The 23,516-nt window shown below is 36.7% G+C and overlaps 4 protein-coding genes and 1 long non-coding RNA gene across 7 annotated transcripts; 4 read left to right on the top strand and 1 right to left on the bottom strand.

The window, feature by feature from the left end:
- The first annotated feature begins 875 nt into the window (after window positions 1-875).
- On the top strand, window positions 876-3,752 carry LOC113320957 (nuclear transcription factor Y subunit B-10-like). Its single transcript, XM_026568858.1, has 7 exons — window positions 876-1,037; window positions 1,167-1,384; window positions 1,485-1,614; window positions 1,753-1,758; window positions 1,845-1,913; window positions 2,017-2,070; window positions 3,431-3,752. Exons 2-6 carry the CDS (start codon window positions 1,170-1,172, stop codon window positions 2,062-2,064), a joined length of 468 nt encoding a protein of 155 aa, XP_026424643.1. The 5' UTR covers window positions 876-1,037; window positions 1,167-1,169; the 3' UTR covers window positions 2,065-2,070; window positions 3,431-3,752.
- A 907-nt stretch (window positions 3,753-4,659) lies between these two features.
- On the top strand, window positions 4,660-12,598 carry LOC113320512 (E3 ubiquitin-protein ligase UPL4-like). Of its 2 annotated transcripts, none has more exons than XM_026568420.1 (16): window positions 4,660-4,818; window positions 5,021-5,751; window positions 5,855-5,965; window positions 6,506-6,622; window positions 6,708-6,866; window positions 6,977-7,141; window positions 7,807-7,947; window positions 8,076-8,197; window positions 8,279-10,574; window positions 10,674-10,880; window positions 10,974-11,078; window positions 11,206-11,286; window positions 11,378-11,446; window positions 11,555-11,683; window positions 11,786-11,869; window positions 12,003-12,598. In XM_026568420.1, the coding sequence occupies exons 2-16, from the start codon at window positions 5,059-5,061 to the stop codon at window positions 12,066-12,068; spliced, it is 4,545 nt and encodes a 1,514-aa protein (XP_026424205.1). In that variant the 5' UTR covers window positions 4,660-4,818; window positions 5,021-5,058; the 3' UTR covers window positions 12,069-12,598. The 2 variants fall into 2 exon arrangements, with proteins under 2 accessions (XP_026424205.1, XP_026424204.1); XM_026568419.1 differs by having other exon boundaries at window positions 4,804-4,924.
- Window positions 12,599-14,618: 2,020 nt separating this feature from the next.
- On the bottom strand, window positions 14,619-15,583 carry LOC113324670 (uncharacterized protein At2g29880-like). Its single transcript, XM_026572967.1, has 2 exons — window positions 15,260-15,583; window positions 14,619-15,158 (listed from the first exon to the last, which is right to left on the bottom strand). The coding sequence occupies exons 1-2, from the start codon at window positions 15,581-15,583 to the stop codon at window positions 14,619-14,621; spliced, it is 864 nt and encodes a 287-aa protein (XP_026428752.1).
- Window positions 15,584-16,960: 1,377 nt separating this feature from the next.
- LOC113321281 lies at window positions 16,961-20,587 on the top strand. Its single transcript, XR_003346589.1, has 4 exons — window positions 16,961-17,243; window positions 18,745-18,881; window positions 19,791-20,347; window positions 20,437-20,587. It is a non-coding gene; the product is annotated as an uncharacterized LOC113321281 (long non-coding RNA).
- Window positions 20,588-20,706: 119 nt separating this feature from the next.
- Window positions 20,707-22,201, top strand: LOC113321279. Of its 2 annotated transcripts, none has more exons than XM_026569177.1 (4): window positions 20,707-20,864; window positions 20,971-21,047; window positions 21,177-21,443; window positions 21,545-22,201. In XM_026569177.1, exons 3-4 carry the CDS (start codon window positions 21,411-21,413, stop codon window positions 22,127-22,129), a joined length of 618 nt encoding a protein of 205 aa, XP_026424962.1. In that variant the 5' UTR covers window positions 20,707-20,864; window positions 20,971-21,047; window positions 21,177-21,410; the 3' UTR covers window positions 22,130-22,201. The 2 variants fall into 2 exon arrangements, with proteins under 2 accessions (XP_026424962.1, XP_026424963.1); XM_026569178.1 differs by having other exon boundaries at window positions 20,950-21,047.
- The last annotated feature ends 1,315 nt before the right edge of the window (window positions 22,202-23,516 follow it).

Below are 23,516 nucleotides of genomic sequence, written 5' to 3'. Positions count from 1 at the left end.
CTCCATATTCTGTGCAAAACCATTTGACGACCAAAATATAGCCCAAATATAAATATCGGTTGGTGGTCCAACAACCCATATCTCTTGCGCCGAACCATTTGGCAGCAGGCACACAACCATTTGACGCTTTCAAAATTCAACCTTAGACAAGCGATAAGAGATAACACTTTAATCAAGGTGATGTGGATTGGGTTAAATCTTAAATTGCAAAGCATGATAGTACTAATACTTCGTTTATTTGGGTTTGATTCAAGATTTCATTCTGACTCAGTATATGATTGGGCGCGAGATGTCAAATCATTTGCCTATTCATTTGTCTAATATCTGACTTACGATCTAAACTTAGCTCGTTATCTGATTTGAGATTGTTTGAGTCAGGTATCATTTTGTATCTGACCTACTGGGTACAAATCTAACTAGATTTACAAGTTTCATTTTGCAAAATAATAATCTTGAGTCCAACGTAACGAGTCAAATCAGTCAGACATTGATGACTTAAATCTATACGAGTCAATTAAGTTGAGTTTATAAACAAACAACCCCAAATCTTACAATGTGTTTGGATATTAGAAGTAAAAGTGCTTCTACTTCTCCAGAAGTAGAAGTCAGAAGCAAAAAATTTTGCTTCACAAAAAGTTATCTTTTCTTGCTAATAGCAATCGTTCTGAATTTTCACATTCAAACCGATTTCTTGCTTTTTGACTTTTAAAAATCGAAAAGTTATCTCCGAATGGACATTTACATGCTATTAGGCTAGCCGGCCCGCCCGCCCAATGAATCTGTAGGTTAATCTCGCACATGTTATGTGTACGGGTTAAAGTAAAGGAAAAACAAAACAGAAAACTCTGGCAGTGGCAGGGCTATAAATACGTAACGGACGGTTTAGATAAACATGTCTACCGTTTAATAATCATCTTAGTCGTCGTCTCCAATATCTCTTCTCGAACGTCGATTTCAGAGCAAAGAAATTCATCTCAGCAACTCCATCGTTTTTCTCCTCTCGCGCCAAATACAAACCCCTCTTCTCTCTCTCAGAGGTATGTATACAGGTTTCTTTAATACTTTCATCTCTCTCTGAAACTGAAACTTTTTCCGATTTAGGGTTTGAACGAAAATTAGGGTTTCGGAAAAAACTAGGGTTTTCATAATTATGCTGTTGTTTTTAGGTTATGGCAGAAGGTCCGGCAAGTCCAGGTGGTGGAAGTCATGAAAGTGGAGAACAAAGTCCACGGTCTAATGTTCGTGAACAAGATAGATACTTACCAATTGCTAATATAAGTCGGATCATGAAGAAAGCTTTACCTGCTAATGGAAAGATTGCTAAAGATGCCAAAGAAACTGTTCAAGAATGTGTTTCTGAGTTTATCAGTTTCATCACCAGCGAGTAATTAGATCTGCCTCTTCTTTTTTTCGTTTTCAATTTGGGATTTTTTTTTTAGGGTTTTTCTGGAATTTTGATTTCATTTTTATTTTTTCATTTGTAGGGCAAGTGATAAGTGTCAGAGAGAAAAGCGAAAGACTATTAATGGAGATGATCTTTTGTGGGCAATGGCCACTTTAGGATTTGAGGATTATATAGATCCACTTAAGGTGTACCTCAATAGGTACAGAGAGGTAATTTTTCTGTGTATTTTTTTCCTCAAATCTTTTTTTAGGTCTTCTTTGATTTCATTTATCATAACCGAAATCTAATCTGTCTATTTTGTAATTTTGTTGCCTGTTTGTGTTGGGGGATGGGATGTGATGTTGCAGATGGAGGTAATTTATGTTTCATTTTTGTAGTTATCTACTGAATTGTGTTGTAAGAATGTTGATTGATTGTGAAATTCTGTAATATTTTGTAGGGTGATACAAAAGGAACTGCTAAGGGTGCTGATGGATCTGGTAAAGCTCAACCAGGTCAAAACCCTCAGGTAATAGAACTCATGGATCTTACTTAATGTATTTGTTAGTGCATCTGGTCGAATGGTTCATGTTGTTGTGTCTCTTATTGTGTTTCATTGAATTGCTTTGCAGATTGCTCACCAGGGGTCATTTTCACAGGGAGGCTATATGAACTCTTAAATAGCGGTGTGTTATCTACCCTTTCCTACCTTGTTATATGACTGACTTATAAGTCATCTTTACCTAAACTCTGAGTAACTTTACCTTCTGAATGCTGCTTTTGTCTGATTTGCTGGCAAGCAATGTTTGTATTAAATTATGAATCTATATTCAATGCCGGTAGCTGACTGCTAGGTCCCTGAATACTTTTCTAATGGAGAAAAAATGCTTTGTTATCTCATTTCTGTTTGTTGCTATCAGTAGACCTAGCTACAAACCGAATTACAAACCAAATACATTTATAAGTGCCTTCATATAGGTTCCATTACATAATTTTCACTATAATGTATGTGTTGTCACTGATTTTTTAATACAGTTTTATTATGTCAGCTCTATAATTTTGGAGTCTAAAATTGTTTTATGCTTTCTGGTACCTAAACGAAGTTATCAAAGAATTGTATGCTATTATCTGCTCTAGCGAGCTGGAACACTGAGTTGATACTGGTCTTGGCGTGTTCTTTTTAACTGCCAAGGTTTTTCGTAGACAATGCTTGTGAAAGAAAACAACCCTTTTTGGATGAAACTTATGCCTCAGGGAACCCGTAGTTTGAGAAGAAAACAGGCTTGAAAGGCATTACTGTTAGGTAGAATCACTTCTGTTGTATAGGCGTGATGAATTTACCACACCTGATGTGGATTGCACTAAAAAGTGAAAACAAGCCTGAAAAGCTTTACAATTAAGATGTGAATAACAAATGTTACTGATGAATTTTAAACATATGTTACTGTTGTACAGATAGTGAACAACATCTGATGTGAATTACACTTAAAAATCCAATTGTTTGTTTAGTTCTTTAATTGAAGTGTGTTCTGTATCATACAATTTCAATCATATCCGTAAAAAGAGTTGGAATTAGGACGCTTATACATGTCTTTGTTTCTCATGTGAGATATTAGCAACGTGGACTTAGAGAATTATGTGCTAACTCTGTCGACTCACCCTATGCTTATGAGCCATGTATGTTAACTTCTATAAAAGTGAAAACTGTTTGTTTAAACGTCTGATGAACCATCTGGTGACCTACAAGTGGTTTAAATGTGAATGTAATCGATACCAATATGTGAATGTCAGCTTTATACATCTAAAATTTTGTATTCTAAACAAAAAGAAAGAACATTCCTTTTTTCTGCTTAAACCATAATGAAATAGGTTGGACTGCGTGGTATTAATAAAAAAAATTTGGATTTAACATTGAGTTTGACTGGTTATATTTAGATTTCAAAATCTCATTCAGTTTTATTTGGTTTGGAAAAGCCTATGATGATTCCTTCTCTCCTTAATGTGGTGGTACCTGTTACTAACCATGGTCCAATTGAACTAATGCAGGGCATTACAAATTACTTTTGCTGCAACACACTGGATGCAGGGCATAAATCTGTCTGATTTAGCCGGTTGGGGTTTCTGTAGCTAGTAGAAGTTATTGTTCTTTTATCTGAGTAGAGTTAATATTTTAAATTTATATATAAACATTATACATATATTACTCTGGCACATTTACATGTTTGGATTATATGTTTAGCTTCGTCAGAACATCATAGCAGGAAATTGTTATCACAGACCAATTTGAAGATGTCTGTGATGATTTAGTTAAAAGCTTTTATCATCTTCAATGATGAACTTCTATGGATGAATTACCTGTTACTCTTTATTCTCAATTTCCCTTTTCTGTTTATCTGAAAGCATTCAAGGGATTTTGCGTATGAAAACACTGAGGACTTGTCTATGCATTAGCTTGTTCAAGGCATTTTTATCCTTACCTGTACCCTTTTTCCAGTCCTTTTTTGTACTTTTCCTTCATCTTCATCGCATTGTTTGCATCATAGTCGTTTCCTTTTTGACTGGGCTAAGCAACTACGCAAGTTCTTGTTTGTCTTATTCCTTCACCGTACACCGAAATATTTGAAGGGAACAATAGTAATTGTTTTGTTGCATATACACACAGATGAACAGCAAATGTGTGACACCACTTGACTTGAGTGAACAAGTGAAAGCCACTACTACTGTTTGGCGTGTGTACCTCTAGGAGGGCTATTTTCATGTTTTGCTTGTCGGTTGAGCTTGTCATAGACTCGTAGGTGTTTGCCATGGCCCTGTAGTTAAGATGTCAATACAAATTCTACCTACTGCTGCTTTATGTGTGAAGCAAATCGATGGCCAAGTAATAATGCATTTTCTGTGGTAAGAAAAGATCTTCGTGGGGAAGAAAGGACAACTTAAGGAAATCGGTTTGTGCGATTCACACTTTAACCACTAGGGTTTTACGGTAAAAAAAAAAAAGAACAATCTAAGATCTTCACCGATAAGAAATTCGATTTTTTAGCTGCCAAAAAAATCTCCATCATGGCATCACCCTAATTTTCTCTGCAAAAAAAGTACATTAATTCCTCCAAGTGGACCCACCAGGACACAGAAGTCAAATAACCATTGGCTGGACGTAAGTCACTAAACGTACATCAAGTACTGCGTAACAAAGAGAAAGTAATTTTTTTTCCCTATTTATACTATTTTTATATATTTTTTATTTAATACTTATTAAATTAATGAGAAACTTCTTCAATTTTTCATGTTCCCATTTAAAATTAGAACTAGTAGTGTAGGACGGACGGAACACACACAGAGAATAGGAAAACAAAAGAAATAGAACCTCCTCTCTGTTTAATGGCGGTGAGGTTTCCGATTCCTTTGTAAAAACCATAAAACCGCTTTTATAGGAGGTAAGTTAGGGTTTTACTCAAGACTAGTGATAAAAACGATTTTATCAGTCTCTTTGTTTTATATGTTTCTCTCTTCCTGGAACAAAAAAAAATCAAAGTTTTATGGGTATAAAAATCAAAATACTTAAACTCTTTTTTTTTTTTTTTATGATCATCATCTAGGGTTTTGTTTCTGTTGTTGAATCTGTTTTTGTTTGTGTAGGAAACAGTTTGATTAAGAAGAAGAAAGCGAGCAAGTTGATGGAGAATTTGGGAAAAAGAAGAACTGAATCGACTGATCAGTTACAATCTCCGGTTGATAAAAAGGCGTGTAGTTCTTCAGAAGAATCGGAGAAGCTTGAATCTTCGTCGTCGTTACAAACACATATGGGTTCAACAACTAGTAATCAACAGCAGTTTGTGGATGAGGATACTGTGATGGAGGATGCGGAAACGGAAGTGGAGTCGACTGCACCGGCGACGACATCAGCATCGACATCGGTTTCTGGTAGATCAGAAGATGAGGAGGAGGAGGATTATTCTGATGGTGGTGGTGGGAATGATGAATTGACTGAAAAAGAGAGGGTTTATCAGGAACATAGTGACAGAAGAAATCCTAGTGATCAAGAGAAATTTACTATGGTTTTGAAGAGTTTGAGTGATGAGAATACTGATGTGTCTGGACAATTGTCATCACTTACTGAATTATGTGATGTGTTATCTTTTTGTACAGAGAGTTCGATTTCTGGGAGTACGGCAGCTGCGTTGTCGCCCCTTTTGGTTAAGTTGGCTAGACATGAAAGTAATCCAGACATTATGTTGTATTCAATTAGGGCAATTACTTATTTGGTTGATGTTTTGCCGGGGATATCTGTATTACTTGCTAGAGTTGATGCTGTTCCTGCAATTTGTGAGAGATTAATGGCTATTGAGTACATGGATGTTGCTGAACAGGTAGAATTTCTGGGTTTGTTAATTGAATGTGTGAATTTTGTTTATGTTGCAATTGACTTATTGGTTTTTTAGTAACTGGTTTTTTATTTTGGTGTTTGTGTAGTGTTTGTTAGCATTAGAGAAGATTTCGGCGGATCAACCTGTTGCGTGTTTGGAAGCTGGTGCGATTATGGCTGTTCTTAGTTTTATAGATTTCTTCTCTTCGAGTCTCCAGGTAAAGGAAGAAACCCCATTGCTTGTGCTTTCTGTTGATTTAACATTGAGTATTGCGGTAGATAATGGAAAGAGAATGAAAGACATGGACTTTTGATTTAGATATAATGTAGAAGATTTGAATCCAGAGAAGGTTTTTGACTGAAAAGATATGGACCTTTTACTAAGTTTTCTGTTGTTTCGTAGAAAGTTAGTAGCTTTAAAACGCTTTCTGTAGGAAATTACGACAGTAAAACTCTTTTTAATAGCCTTCTGACTAGATCCTTAATTGACTAGTCAAGGAAAGATATAGCAGTTCCTTAGCAGGTCATTCTTAAAGTCAATATTGGAGTATGGCTTGCGTGTAGATTCTTATTAGGGGGTAATGTTTGTACAGTGGAGGTTGCGAGCTAGATCATTTGCTCATGGCAACAAATCCTGCTCTGCCTTGGCTTTTAGACTTAAAATTGTTTGCTTCTGAAATGAAGGAGTGAAGTGTAATATTTAGCTTTACCGAATGTGATGACGCTTGCATAACATATCCGTTTGTCTTCTTCGTCAGAGGGTTGCAACCAGTACTGTTGCTAATGTCTGCAAGAAACTCTCGTCCGACGCTTCGTCACATTTCATGGATGCCGTTCCTGCTTTGTGCAATCTTCTTCAGTATGAAGACCCAAAGGTAAGCATGATTCTTCTATGCAACTCGTTCACCTATATTTCGTTTGATACTGCGTTAACGCATCTCTTTTGTCTTGATTACACAGCTTCTTGCGAATGTAATTACTTGTTTATTTAGAATAACGGAGACCGTCAGCAATTCTCCTATTATGGTGGATCAACTTTGCGAGCATCGATTGATTCAGTCAGTAATACCTCTTATAGCTATGGGTAGTCAAACCAGCTTCAACCAGTCAATCTATAGTGTATGTTACTCTTCACTTTTTTTTTTTTCACCATCAACCTCTTCTTTCATATTGAAGTCTAGTAAAGTTCTTATTGCCGATTCTTGACTTCATTACTACATCATCTGCAGCATCTGATTGGGATTCTTTCTAGACTTGCATCTGGTTCCGCTAATGCTGTCAAGATACTTCTTGAGCAAAAAATAAGTTGCATATTGAAGAATATTTTATCAAGTTATGACGTCTCACACAGCAAAGCCTCTTCCCTTGGGGATGGTGATGCAAAGTCCAACCAGGTTTTGATTCTACTTTTGAAAACTCAGTCCTTTCAGGTTTTAAGCTGTATCAGTATACTAGCTTCCTATTGGGAAACCAGTAAGAATGCCTTAGTCTAGTTTATGCATCTTCCAAATGCATCACTTCCTCCTATTTCAATCTGTATTCTGTCCCGCATGGCTGGTTTTAAAGATTTCGACAAGTTGATTCACTTTTGAAAGTCGACTTTTTAGGTTTTAAGTTGCAACTGCAGTCAAGCTTAACCATCGGGTCAACCAGTAAGAATGGCTTAGGGTTAATTTGTGCATCTTGCAAATGCAATACCACCTTATTCCTGTCAAGGATAATTTGCAAATGTGCATATTTCAGTCTGTATTCAGTCTCGAATTGCTGGTTTTAAACATTTTGACAATAGGTGCTAGCTGCGGTATCACCGGATTAGAAACTGACATTCTACTATAGAACAAAAAGCACGCAAAACCCTTACTATGCCACATGCACACACTAAAGTCCGTTTTCTGTCACTTAGGGAAACCATAAAATTCTTCTGACCCTGTATCCTTTTTGAATGATACCAACCATGTTGGTGGAGTGGAATCTTAGCCGTGTAGGTGACATTGACATTAGACTGTGAACCTTTAGATGACTGCACATAATTGAAGGATAACATCAAATATTTCTCCAGGTATTTGAAGTTTTGAAGTTGCTTAATGTGCTTCTTCCTCTTGTCGGGGGCGAAAAGTCGTCAAGTAAGGAAAAGGTTTTAAAGGACCAACCTGAACTTCTGAGGCGTTTTGGTATGGACATTGTTCCCACTTTGGTTGAGGTTTGTTCTTTCCCTTTGTTCTTGTTTTTGTTGTATCCTTATTTTGTATAAGTTGGTTTTACTCTCTGATGTTCGTTTTCTTTTTTTAGTCCTTGTAAGCTGTACCATTAACTTTCATCATTCTACAGGTTGTAAATAATGGTGCAAATCTACAAGTTCGTGACGGCTGTGTTTCTGTAATCAACAAGTTAGTCAATGTTAGCAGATCTGATATTCTCTTTGACATACTTGATAATAGCAACATATCGAGGTAACAAAGGCTTTATTAGTCCGCGTGGATAGTTTTGGCAGTTGTCTAAATGATATTAACGTAATTTGGATGGTTATGCAGTTTTCTCGCGGGTGTGTTTGCTAGGAAGGATCACCATGTGCTGATATCAGCTTTAAATATCGTGCAGACTATCCTTAAAGAGCTTCCAGATATGTTCTTGAACTCTTTTGCGAAGGAGGGTGTTGTTTACGCCATAGATGCAATTCTAACACCAGAAAAGCTTACAAACTCCAGTAACAATCAGATCTCATCTGGCTCGCAGCAAAAATCAAATGTGAACGATAGTGTTAGATGCTTATGTTACAATCTTAACATAGGTAAGCCTCGATCTTCAGAAATAGGAAAGTGCAAGCTTGAGAAAGATTCCATTCACACTTTGGCGAAGCAGATCAAGGAAACTTACTTTGCTGTTGAATCACAAACTTCTGAGATAGGATTGACCGAAACTCTTCAGAAGCTTAGAAAGTACTCGGCAACACTAAATGATATGGTGAATCTGTCCATGAGTAACAATATTTGGCCTGGTTTGGAAGAGAACTTGTTTCACACCCTGGGTCAAATAGTGATGGAGCTTAGTGATGGTGATTCTGTGTCAACATTTGAGTTTATTGAAAGTGGAATAGTGAAATCTTTACTAAATTATTTTTCCAATGGCCAGTACCTGAAAGGAAAAGTTATAGAGCATCACGGGCTATCAGATTATTCACTTGTTATAATGAAGAGGTTTGCAAATTTTGCTAGTTTCTCTTTGTCATCAACGAGCTTACGTTGGGAGGGAACGCCTCTAGCAGTCCTTGTAAGGAAACTGCAAGCTGCATTGTCTTCTTTGGAGAACTTCCCGGTTATTCTAAATCAGATTTCAAAACTAAGGGCTGTGCATGCTGCTATTCCAACTAAGCACGCCACCACACATCCGTGTTTAAAGGTTCGGTTCGTGAAGGAAGAGGGAGAGACAGATTTTTGTGATGATTCTTTAGATACCGTGAGTATTGAGCCTTTTACCTCTTTTGATGCCATTGAAAGATATTTGTGGCCCCAGATCAGTGCCAGGAGAAATGACGCTCAAACAACGTCTGCTGTAAATACTGCAGGCGAATCAGAAAATGATTCCAGAAAGACAGGTACCCCTAAAAGGCAGAAGTCAGTTGATGAGAGTTCTGCATCTGCCGTTAAAGAACATCACGAATCACGTGGTGTTGACGATTGCCATCAGAAGCTGAAATTTTTCTTAGACGGAAGAGAGCTAGATTTGAGATTGACCCTTTATCAAGCAATTTTTCAGTTACAAATGAAGGATGAAAATGATATGATCGCAGGCAAAAACTTTTGGTCCGAAGTATTTAATATTACATTTAGAAGGGCTGCTGAAGTAATGGAAAGTAGTACTGACGGTTGTCTCGAAGGAACTCAGATTTCTATTATGCAAAATTATCCAGGGAAGTTTTACCAGAATTTGTTGTGTCTCTCCGGTATGCTGACAGTTGAACTTCCGTATAATTTGGAAAAGTCAGATCCAGTTTACGAGATACTTCTTCTTCTGAAAATTTTGGAAGTTATAAACAAGTCAACTGGTCACCTGATGTCTCATGAAAGGATCAAAGCTTTTGCAGAAGGGAAAAGTGATGACTTGGACAGTTTAGCGGTATCAGTCTGTCCAGTTCCGCAGAGCGAGTTCGTGAGCAGTAAATTGACTGAAAAGTTAGAACAGCAGATGGCAAACCCTCCGGCTGTAGCTGCTGGGGCAATGCCAGCATGGTGCAGCCAACTAATGGCTGAGTGCCCCTTCCTATTTAGTTTTGAAGCAAGGAACAAATACTTCTTATTGACAGTAATTCGTTCTCCACTAGTTCTATCTCATTCCTCTTCAACATCTTCTAGTAATAACTCAAGTCCTGGCAGCGATAGGCGCTCACTCGTTGGTAACTTTACTCGGAAAAAATATCGGATTCCCCGGACCCACATCCTACACTCTGCTGCACAAATGATGGATGCTCAGGCCGACAAGGTTACACTTGAAGTGGAATACAGTGGAGAGGTTGGTACCGGTCTGGGTCCAACTCTGGAATTTTATACATTGGTAAGTCACGAATTTCAGAAGCTAGGCTTGGGTATGTGGAGGGAAGATCGCAGTTTCCCCAGTTCAGGGAAAAAGGTAGAACCTGGATGTGTAGTTGCTCCTTCTGGACTTTTCCCTCGCCCTTGGTCAGCTACGATGGAATTGTCAAATGGGGTTAAGTTTTCTGAGGTGTTGAAGAGATTTGTCCTTCTCGGAAAGATTGTAGCCAAGGCACTGCAGGATGGAAGAGTTCTCGACCTTCCCTTATCTAAAGCTTTTTATAAGCTTGTTCTGGATCAGGTTCTTTTTGATTTTAGTCTAGCTTTTAACTTGTTAACATGGAAGCTTTTCAAATGCGTCTAATATTTCGTAGTACTGAATTGTTTCCATTTTTTTTAGGATCTCAACATACATGATATCCTGTCACTTGATCCTGGGCTTGGAAGGGTTCTGCTAGAGTTTCAGGCTCTTGTTGATAGGAAGAGAATTTTGAGCCCTATATCTGCTTTCTATTTCAGGAATACAAAGATTGATGATCTTTGTTTAGATTTTACTCTACCTGGGTATCCAGATTACCTGCTTACGTCCAGCCAAGATCATAGGATGGTGAATGCTTGCTCTTAGTACTATGTTTCTGATGGTTTTTTTTACTATCTTAATAGAAAACATCTGAAGCTTTTTTCGCGTACGTTTTGCTAGGTAAACACAGCCAACTTGGAAGAATACGTTTCACTGATCGTGGATGCAACTTTGAATTCTGGAATTTTGAGGCAAGTAGAAGCTTTTAAATCTGGATTTAATCAGGTACGTTCTACCCAAACGTTGTGTGACCCTAGTTCAATTATAGTTTCTTCAGTTGAATCAGAACCCATTCCTATCTCTGGACAGACTTCCATAATCCCATAATTTTGATGATCCTTTTGGTTTTTAGGTGTTTCCGTTAACAAGTCTCAAAGTATTTACTGGGGAGGAGATCGATCGTTTATTATGTGGAGAACAAGATGCTTGGACTGTATGTATCCAGAACCTGTTGTTGTAAAATGTGTTGTGTGACTTGTGTCGAGAGGCACTTTCTAACTTTATGGTGATCATGTTTTTCACAGTCGAATGAGCTTTTGGATCACATCAAATTTGATCATGGCTACACAGTTAGCAGTCCTCAGATCATTTATGTCAGTACTAATCGATCATTTTTCTTCCGACTTTTACTTGTTCACTTCTTCAGCTGCATCACCTGGACATGTTTCTAATGGTTATTTTTGCTTTTTATTCTTCTGCAGTTGCTGGAAATTATGAAGGACTTGCAGCGTGATCAACAGCAAGCTTTCATTCAGTTTGTAACTGGAGCACCTCGACTTCCACGTGGAGGCTTAGCAGCTTTAAACCCTAAGATGACAATTGTCCGCAAGGTATGCCTCCATAATACCGTTCCCTAATAGACTATAAAAGTTCCTACTTAACAAGTCTCTTTGTTTATTAATCTTGTGTTATTTTTGTTAATATTTTTGCAGCATTCAAACGAATGGGCTGATGGGGACTTGCCCAGTGTGATGACTTGTGCCAACTATCTGAAACTTCCTCCTTATTCTACCAAGGTGAGACTTTCGAAGACCCAAGTTTACTTTTTCTTTCCACTGAAAAATGAAAATCGCTTGATTCATAAGTTCTGGTACTAAATTATTTTGCTTCGTAGTAAGTTCTCATTTTTAATGGCATTGGTTTTCGTAGGATATAATGAAGGAGAAGTTGCTTTATGCTATAACTGAAGGACAGGGTTCTTTCCACTTGTCTTAGCTTTTCATCCTCTGGACAGGCACATAAATCTGTGAATTTGTAATTATCAGTCGTAGTTGTGGTGGGTTATGTAGATAGAAGAAGGAACTGGCGGGTTTTTTGGCTAAATGATCGTGGTGGTCAGGCCTCTGAAGTTGAGCTGATTGTGTGAGAACAGAAGGAAGCCCTCAGGTGGTAGTGGTTTAGATAGTTGCTGACAAGGAGCAATCTGGAATGAATTGCCTCAAATTCTTGACCAAGTGGAAGAAAGAAAAAAAGAAAGAAATTGTACATGGTATAGAAAAGTAGTGATCCTACTATTTTGGTGTATAAAGTTAGATTATATATATATGATGAAGTGTACAGGGGTCCTCTTTAGAACGCTTTTTAAGGTAGTTTTCATTTTGTTTTTGAAAATGGTATGGAATTTAAGGTTTGTGAACCCTACCCTACTGTATTTGTTCCCATCTGTTTTTTTGTACTGCAGGGGAGAAGTATTTGGTAAGAAATTTCAATAGAGTTGGGCTCCATAATTATTTTTATCAGTGAAAGTGTAGTGTGAAGACATAAGTAAGTAGTTGGGTAGTTTCAATTTATAGTAGGTTCAAGTCTGTTGCGTCGTATATGTTAGGGTAACACGTCCCTGTGCTGTTTGCTGTCCAGTTAACCTTGAACGTGTAATTTTGGGAAAAGACATTCTTCATTAATGCGTGGTACTTCCCACAATAAAAGCCAATCCTAAATGGCTAGAAGACTTCTTATATCTTAGCTCTCTCTCGCTCCTCAATTGCAAAAAAGAAATATCTCTCTCCCCAGGTCACATAATCTGCTCATTTCTCAAGTAAGAGGAGAAGAAGATTCAATCAACAGACAAAATGGAGCTCATTGATGAAGAAGATTGTAACAAACGAAGAAGATTGTAATAAACTTTACTGGGAAACGAATTTGTTCTTGCAAAATGAAGAATTTCAGATTGATAGGTAATCATTTTCATGGACTACTAGTAACTTCTTATTGAAAAAACAGACAAATAGTTCCCAATAATCATTAAAATGTCATGTTCACGGATGAGATTAAATATCATGCTCTAGGAATAATCATTAAAAAAAACAGATAAATAGTTCACAGATGAGATTAAATGTCATGCTCTAGGAATTCCAAACACATAATTCAACTGGAGGGTTTCTTTGATAGTAAATGATGAATTGAACAAATGATGAAAAATACAGCATGACCAGCATGCCTATCTATCTAATTGAAAAGTAGTTGTCTACCTGAGCTCCCGTTAAAAAGATGTCAAAGCTAGAAACATGGGTTGGCAATAGTATTTGGAAGTAGAATGAAAAATATATGATAGCACGTTATACCTTCGCGCACAATTAATCTATCGCATCTTGTTAGAGCTGAATCTAGTATGCGTGAATCAGCAGCCGAGCCTTCCCAACCAGCTAGAACATACTGAAACTGTAAGTCAAAGGAACAAGCTACTAAAACATTTTGCGAAATGAACCCTTTTCTGCACCAAAAAGGGACTTGTTCGTCGAGACCAACCATTGCTGGTATTTGTGTTCCATCAATGGCTCCTACACAATCCTATAATGAAAAGAATACGAGTAAAAAGTAGTTGGCTATGGATACAAACATATTTATATATACAACAAAAACTAATTGAGTTTATGTGATAAAACTTGGTTGAAGATATGCAATACCTTGAAGTATGGATAAAATCTTGGGTTTTCTAAGATTTCAGTGGGGGTATCAGGCCCTGCTGGTACAAGAAAATCATCTGCCAATGCAACAATAGCATCCAAGACTGCATTAAAATGTCTACTAATTGTCTCACCTGAATGCTGAAAACGCTCTTGAAGTATCCTGTTACGTTCATTATGTCCAACAGCAAGCATAAAAATTGCTACTTTTTCTTCAACACAAACTCCATTACTATGACGAAGTAACTCCTTTTCTTTCAACATATCACACAATCTTAAGAAAACATGTTTTTCTATACGAAAACTATCCTGACATCGTGCATCATGACCATTTAAGACTTCATCTACATGAGCTGCACCACTAAGAATTGAATCATGGCATATTGTTTTCTCCAAAAAATATTGGTAATAAACAACAATTAGTGTTGTTGTGGCTGCTGTTACAACTACTACCAAATCTTCTTCATCGTCAGAACTCGCCATATTACGATATCTTATATGTACCTACCAACAGAAAGAATATAGAAGATTAAAAATCATTATATCAATAGAAAACACACAAAAAATTAAAAATCAACATGGAAACTTTAAAAATAAAAACATTTCAATTTAATTCATAGAGCAGGAACATAGTTCATAAAAAATGAAAGGAAAACTACTATTACAGTACCATAACAACACTAAACTTAAACATTAACCAAATTAAATCTATGACACAAACTACTAAATGAAAAGAAACTTAAACATAACCTAGTAATTCGAAATCCCTGAGAATACTATGTGGCCAAACTTCACCCTATCAGACACCTAGTCACATAAAATTGGAAGGATAATATGCGGGAATATTGAGCTTCGATAACAGTCACTGTCGTTTCTTGTTCCCAGTCAATGCAATGAAAATCTTAGCTTTCTTTTCATCTTCCAATAAATCTAGCGCCTGCACAAAAGTATCATCATCCAAATTTGGTACATCCTTGAGTGCGGACACTAAATTTGCCTCTAAAGATGATGAAATTTTGTTTTCTTCTTTCTTAGTCGCAACATTGTTCACAGCCGCTGCCATTACCTGAATTGCATCTACCATTCCTTCTCCTATACTCTTTTTGGTCTTTCTAAAAGGACGTGAATTCAGACCTGTTGAAGCTCGAGCCCTTTTTTGAGTGTCAGATGTACGCAAGTCCTCATCCTTATATTTATATCCATTCCCATTCTGTTCTTGAGGGGTATCTGGAGATTGCGTGTTATCTAAATTTTCATTATCATGGTCATCATCATCTTGCACAGTATTGTCATTCCTACAACGGCTATACCTTCCATTGGCCCTATTATCCCCAAATATAATAGCTAACTCATCAAAGTGAGCAAGGGTCTTTGTCCTCCAGCATTTGACATCAGGATGCTTCTGCAAGTGGAATTATAAAATTTTCCTATTAGCATATCTTCTAAATACAAAACGAAAATCAAAATTCATTCAATTGTTAAAGAATAACATAAATTACAAACCTTGATATAATCATCCCATACAGCATCATCAGCAATCACAATTTCTCGCGACTGATCCCATCCAAATCCACTTTGACCTCTAAGAGTACTCACAACAACATAGTTCTTCTTCAAAGTTTTCATACGATTTTTCAACACATCCTTGGTAAAAGAAGAACCAAAACTCTGCTTGAAATTATCAACAAAGTGTGTCCAAGCATATTTGCTGAATAGTAGTTGTCCTTTCTGTACTTGGTCTTCCATTAGACCTATGAACAGTCTATTCATGGGAGGAGTCCAACTTGTCCTTCCAGTTTGGGGGTTGGATGATTGATCACTCTCCATTTTCTATAATTAACTGAATATGTAAGCTATTACTAAACAAACTTTTCAGGAAAGTTAAACAACACATCATTACTGGATTCTATATCACTAATTTTGTCACCATTATAGCTAACAAGAATAACCCTGTGAACTTGGGAAGCTAGTAATGCCTCAAACAAAGCTTGTCATAAACAAAATGAATTACCTACTAATTTAATCAAATTTAAAAAATTCCTTTCCCAAATTTAAGTCATACCAACCACTATCAACAGACAACCTAAATCATTAATCTGATTACGATGATACCACCAACATGCAATTGATAAAAACAAAAGAAAACATATGTAGTAATGAGAAGAAAAAAAGAGGATGAAGATGATACCAGCAACATGCAATTGATAAAAACAAAAGAAAACATATGTAGTAATGAGAAGAAAAAAAGAGGATGAAGATGATACCAGTAATTTGCAATTGATCTGTTGCAGATTTGATATGAAAGCGCTCTGTAAGAAAAACCAAATCAGATTTGTAACAAACTGAATCGTAGAAATTACTGGGATGAATTTGTTAAACTAAACTAGTTGAGAAGAAAAGAGAATACCTTGTGCCAATTTTATAGGGAAGAAATTGGAAAATTCACAAAGGTATGAAAAACCCTATCGTGGGTTTAGTAATGGTGATACAGGTATCATGGATTCGTGGGAATGGTAATGGGATTGTGGAGTTCTATCCTTGGCGAGGAAATTGGAAAAACAGGTATCTGAGAGAATACCTTAATCACACCTTTTTAGCATACGAAAATCACAGTGGGTTTTCTTACTCTTATCAAGTTGGGAATTGAGGGAAGACAAACACGATATAACCGTTTTATCTAGATAACCCATCCTAGGATAAGGATATCCAAGCGGCCAAACACGACCTTAGATTTAGGGATTCAACTATCAGCTCTCCGTAGGCCTGTCAATATTTGTCCGATATCCGGTATCCGTTTCCGAGTATTCGAGATCCTATAGGATTTTATCCGTTTTATCGGATATCGGATATCAGATCGGGTATTTTATCGGATATTTCTTCCTTAATATATCGGAAACAGATTAGACCCCATCCGAAATGTTAATATCCGATATCCGATAGTATAGGAACTTATTTGTAATTTATCCTAATTTCGAGTCTAATATCGGATATTATCGGATAAATATCCCATAAGTGTCAATTATGAAAATGTTTTACAGGGATTTTTAAGCTTTTTTTGTTATAACCGGATACTATCGGATATCCGACAGCTTAGCCTATCGGAATCGATATCTGATTTTGATATCATGTAGGATATTATGAATATCCGGTAGTGCTTAACATGTCGGATATCGGATTTGTAAATATCCGACGGATATTCTTCCATTGACAGGCCTAGCTCCCCGGTCTTCTTCTCCTGAAAATTCTTCTCCCTTCTCGACGATCAGTCCAACAGAGTCACTTTCACTTTCACTCTTACTCTCAACTCTTTCACATTTGATTAGATTGAACATAACTGCATATAATTCTTCCTATCGGGTTCTTTTCCATTCTCCAATCTCACTTTTCCTTCTGTACCTGTATTAGCTTAAGATATTGCTGCATTAGTAAAGCTTCTACTAATATTGAACTGTAGAGAGAACTAGAGACTGCTTCTGATTCTCTAAAGGTATGATTTTAATTATGAATCCCCCAATTTTTTATCTTCTTTGTATGTGAAAGTAGAGTTTAGGGTTTCATATGATTATTCCTCAATTGGTAGACCAATCTCTTCATCAAGTAACAATGATTTGAATATTTTTGGTTCCTCACTTTATTAAATTTCCAACTTCGTATCTCATCTCATCGGAAATTGGTTTTCATGCAGCGGAATGGGTTTTAGGATTTGAGAATTTTGCTGCAATTTAATTTCAGTTCTAATGTTATGAAAGCCAATGTAGAGGCAGTAAAAGTTTGGATGTTCTACAAAATACCAGTTTAATTTTGATTCTTTCTCCTTTGATTATGGTTTTTAAGACTTTCTTTTTTGTAGCGCCCTCAATTAGTTTTGATGGATTAACTTTTCATTGTTTGTGAAAATATGTTGCAGACAATAAAATGGTTCTTTCAATAAAGAATTGAATTAAGCTCAATACTTGAACTTTGTTAGCTCAATAATTGAATTAAGCTCAATAAAATGGTATTACCAGGGTTTACGGCCCCGGTCAACCTTTTTTATGAATGCAATTAGCTGGCTTTGGAAAATTTAATTAAATTTCCATTCAGAATGCATTTCAGTCCGGCTCTAATTAGAAATCGGTCTCAACCTTTATCCCAGGCCTGGAATTTATACACTAAGTTTTTTTTTCTGTTACCTCTAAGTTTGTCCTCTGTCACATGAGTACATTTGAAAAATATCGATTGGTCCAATATGGTAAATAATTTTTTATTATATGAATGCCGTATGACAACATTTCCTAGGAATAATAGCTTACGGACGATGCAGAATAGGATGATCTCTACCCAACTGGATTAATTCTGCATCTAATGTTGTTCTGATGCCGCGGTGCAATGGCAATATGGGCTACCTATTAATATACCTTCACAACTTCACTCTCTCATATGGATTTGTTGCATAGAGAGGAAATTCTTCCGTACATGAAACATTTTTGTGGCTGTGGGAAAAACATGTGATTATATATATAGTTTCTATAGCAATTCTTCATTTCTTATGTATGTGTTAACTATTTTCTATGGCATATGATATAGCTATTCAGTTGAATTTTTTGGATGCATTAGAAAGGATTTTGTATGGCTGGCTCCAGACCTACAGTACACCCTTAGCAGCCTTGGGATAACTTTTATTGTACTTGCTACTTTCTTGGGAAGATGTTCAGCAACGTAATCCCTATAGCTACTCTTTTTCTTACTTGCACACTGAAAGTACTTTAGACTACGGAGAAACCTTAGGCATATTCCAAATAGTAGAGGGTCGTAATTTATTTATTTTTGGATGATTTTAGAGTTAATATAGCATAACTCACATAAAGCTTATTTGATAGAGAATGAAGTAAAGGCCACTGCTAGAGCATTATTATTGTGGCTATTGTTCTGTTTTTTAGCTGTTGTGATCTTTTTCTTCGTTTTTATCTTCATTAAAATTTTACGGCTTTTTCTACACATTATGTTAGGTGGTTGCGGATTTAGAGGAAAAAACAGTGGTAGTGACAGTAGATTTGATGGAGGAGGTACCACTAAGTTCATAAATGAAGAAACTGAAAAGAACCCATTGCTAGAAAAGAAAGAGTTTCATCTATAGTTGATTCAAGTAAGTATTGAGATGTTGATTTCCAATTTTTATTTCATTTCAAGTAAGTATTGGGTGTCTATAACTATGCTCAGTGAGATAAATGAATTGAGTTAAGAATCAGTTTCTACGCCACCAGTTTTTCCTTGTTTCGTTCTCTGTCAATGAAAATTTTCATCTTTTTTTTTTTTGGTAAATCTGTTGAATCTCAATAGTGAACTTTTGGGTTATGCATCTTAGTTTGATGTGTCAAGAAGAAGAGTTTCCATCTGTAATGAATAATTTTTTACTGAGTCAGCCCGAGTCAGTTTGTTCTTTGTCACAAATCTCTGCTACTACTGTGAATTCTTTCATTTTGATGGGATTTTGCAGAATTGTTGAATGTTAATTATTGGTATTGGGAAGAAATTGATGCTAACTGATTTTTTTTTCCTCAAGTATTCTCTGTTCTTCATCTTTTTTTTCTGTTCTTTTTGATCCAATTTCTGAAAATCAAAATGATTCAATGGATTATTGTATGAACTCTGAACTAATGATTTGTTTTTATGATTGTTCGAAATTTCTAATTAATTTGGTTGATTATCAAATTGCCTATTAATTTAATGAAATCTGAAAAACAAAAAACTAATTTTAGTTTATGTGGACAAACATTGTGACGGATAAGATGCATATTTCTCATTATATAGAAGGTCTACCTTTGGTCGGACAATTAGCAGTAGTGCTTCTGATTACATATGCGTAATCTTTAACTGAAATACTCTTAGTCTCAGTGTTAAGTCTCAATGCTTGCGATTAAGAATGAGCTGTTGGAGAATGCCTTTGGATTCATTACCCAGTCATTCCATTTTATAGAATTGTTGTTTCACGTTTGTGCTGATGAATTGAAGATCAATTTAACTTCCTAATCTTGCATCCTTCGTATTAAAACAGTAAGATAAATGGAAGGTGGAGTTCGCCGGAGTCCTAAAATCACTGAGCTAGCTCGACTACGTGCGGAACGTGCTAATTAACAGAAACGACATAGAGAGGTTCAATTGCTCAACTATCGTACCTTTGTAAGAGCAAAACGGGATTCAATGAGCAAAGAGGAAAAAGAAGCGCTACTTGAGAAACGGAGGAATGCTTATCGTTGGGGGCACTTTAGCGTGGGCAGGGAAATAAAGATGGATATAAAGCAGAAACAAGTAGTGGTGAGGGGACAATTGACCTTGACATGAATTTTCACCACATGGCGTTCATCGTTGACTTTGATAATTGAACGAGTGTCGGCTTTGAACGTTGATTGATACACGAAAAATACAAAATTACGGAAAAAAATACAAAATTACGGAATGAACGGCAGGCGCATCGCGCGTGAAGGAAAAGTTAAATGACCAAAATCTAAGCTTAAGTGAAGATCCACAGCAAACAAAAAGGAGTACAAAAACGTGGGGGATACAGTTTAAGGAAAAGTTTAGCTTGGAATAAAGCTTATTTTACTGACGAAGGTCTGTCCATTTGTCACCATTTCAGTAATATTATCTTTAGAACGTAGTGGTGTTTTGAGGTAAATGGTTGTGTTGGTTCTCTGTCTCAGGTGTTGGTGTTACTTTTAAGTGACTTATGAGTATTGATTCGAAGGCATTATCTTGTTCGTCTGAATGTTTGATGTCAAGGCTTCAAGAAAGGTGCAGCTGACCAAGGCTCTGTCTGGAAGTGTCTCCTGGTGGTCCAAGACCCTCCACCCCATCTTCATATCCTTCTATTATTGTTTTCATTTGTCTTGTCTTTTAACATATTATCGACTTTGCTTGAAAGTCCTCAATATGAGCTACAATTGCATTACCTTAACCTTTTGTTACTCAAAGGAGGCTTCTGAATTCAAGTACACTAAATAGGACAGTTTAAGATTCCAGAATTCCAAAACCCACTATTGTGAAGGCAGAATCTTCTTCAGTTTCTACAATATCCAAGAACACTGCTGTGGGACAAAAGCCTCGAAGCTCAATCGGAATCTTCCACCAGGTATCCTCTCGCTATGCATATCGCTTCATGGACTTGAAGATGCATATGTGAATTGTATCCATTTTACTCCTCTTTTTTTAAGCAGTTACTGCCGACAAAACTGCAGGACTGAGAAGAGGGTCTTCATTGATTCCCGAGAAGAAACCTAATTCTGCATATGTAATCCGTTCAAGTAAAACTTCGGTAAGGATGGGAAAGTCATATCAATATGAATTCCTCAGATAATAATAGTAGTAACTGCTGCTTTATGGCGAGGAAATATCTGAACAACTTCTCTCCCCCATCTCTTAATGTTTTATGTATGTTGAACAGGTAAATTTGTCTAAGGATAAGCATTTATCAACTGATTTACGGCCTCCACAGTCTGTAAAAGGTACTAAGATTGGTCAGAAGACGACTCCACATCCTGTACTTTGTGCTGATAAACATAATGCAGTTACTGAATCTCGTGCTGAAGTTGACAATCCTGTGGCACACAACACTAACTGTATTAGTGAGGATATTCCAAATCCACTAACTCAACCTACAAAAGTAACCGGTTTGCGGATGCCTTCGCCATCCCTTCGATTCTTTGATCAGGTAGGATAACCTATTTATGTTATAAAAAACTCTCTAATTCTAGGCACAATTTCGATGTGTTTTTTAGCAACTGTTGTTTACGAAGTTCTTTGAATTTGCAGCCAAAATCTTCAGCTTCTCACAGTAATCAGTCAGTTACCGCTCAATTAAGCAATCATCGAGCAAGCAAACGTAATCAGTCGAACCGTGTTGTGGACCCCAAACGTCTACTTAAACTAGATGAGACTGCCAGACTGACAAAAGCTGGAACTACTAAAGTTGAAGTTAATGCCCTAAGCTCAACTTCAAAGTGTTCTGTTCCGCCTGTGGCTAGTATTGCTTCATATACAAAGCTGAAACCAAAGATTAAACCAAGCAATGTGCAGGTTGAAGCAAATGTGTCTGCTTCCATGAGTTCTTTTAACCAGACAAGTAATCAAGAGGAATTACACAATCTTAATATTGATGTTGATAAGCAGGAGGTGAAGGAAGAAAATACAAGAAGTCACACACATGATGAAGTTGGTCAGGTTACGCACGAGGTAAACCTGGGCTTGGCGCTAGTTCACACATCTGTATGCTGCACACTCCTGCAATGGTCCAAAGAGATAACAAGCTTGAGAAGCAGGAAAGGAATAAAAAACATGATGCAAATGTCAAAATTGAAATCCCATATATATATGGGGGATGCAAATAATGAACCATAATTTTGGGCATACCAAAATCTTTCAAGGCATACTGAATGAAGACAAAAAAGGTTGTTGAATAGCAAAATCAGATAACCCCTTAACCCAAAAATTTTTTAATGGCAAATATGCCCTTTACGTATTAGTGTTAATAATCTTGATTAGTGATTAAATATTTTGTTTAGAGATTAAGATAATTTTCAGAATTATAAGAGTTGTTTAGATGAAAAATATGAGGAAAAAAAAATCAAAGTTGTTTAGTTGAAGGAGAGAAGGAGAAAGTGAGAATATTATAATTCTTGATTTAATGGAGGATGAGGAGGGTCATATATCATCTAAAAAACCTAGGAAAATACACATCAACTACACCAATGATTCCCAAATGGCTGATTTCTTAGATTATGAATCATGGTTCGGCAAAACAGGTTGAGGTTCGGCTCACATCTATGAGCCGAATCTACCAATTGATGAACGGTTCGGCTTACTGAATCTGTTTACTGCATGCGCCGAACCTATAATTTCCAATTCCCACACTTTTGCTAGACACTAGTTCGGCTTATATGAAAGTTTCATAGTAAGCCGAACAACATCCTGAATAGCCCAGAATAGAATCATTACTAATTCGGCTTACATATCCAAATTCGTATGTGCCGAACATAATTTTTTAATTTCTGGGTTGAAATATTGTTACTGGTTCGGCACATATGGAGAATATCGTATCAGCCGAAACCTCTTATGTTCAAGGTTCGGCACATAATATGATTATCGTCTGAGCCGAACATGAATTTGTTAATTTTTGGGTTAAAATATTGTTCGCGGTTCGGCACATAATGAGGATATCGTATAAGCCGAAACCTGTAAATGTTCATAGTTCGGCACATAATGTGATTATCGAATGCGCCGAACCTGAAGGACAAATGATTCGGCGTGTAACTAACATTAGAGGATAAGCCGAACTCTGTAAATTCGGCACATAACTGTTAAGCTATTCATTAAAACATGAAATTGACGGTGTCCATAACCCAATCCCAGCACCATTAAAAACAAAGTTCAGCACCTTAAAGCAAAGGTGTTTGCAACACCATAAAAGTGTACTTAAAACTTAAGAAAAAGTGTACCATAAAAGTGTACATAAAAGGGCATTTAACCACGACCCCTCTTCTTAGTTCCACGACCACCTCTTCTTCCACCTTGGTCTTCATCTTCCGACGCATCATTACCGGGTTGGACGGTAGCACCAACTTGGCTTGTACCTTCACCAACTTGTCGAGACCTCTTAGTGGTAGGCCTTTGTTCGGGTTCCTCGGGTCCTTGTCCTTTGTTGATGATTGCATCCCACTTGTCGATGAGGTATTTTTGTTCTTCCACGGTCATTGTTGTTTTGCAACCAAGTTTGGCCTTCATTTTC

This window comes from Papaver somniferum, chromosome 11 (assembly GCF_003573695.1).
Source record: "Papaver somniferum cultivar HN1 chromosome 11, ASM357369v1, whole genome shotgun sequence".
NCBI classification, from domain to species: domain Eukaryota; kingdom Viridiplantae; phylum Streptophyta; class Magnoliopsida; order Ranunculales; family Papaveraceae; genus Papaver; species Papaver somniferum.
The sequence above is the reverse complement of the archived record's forward strand: the minus strand, read 5'-3'. Positions and strand labels throughout refer to the sequence as shown.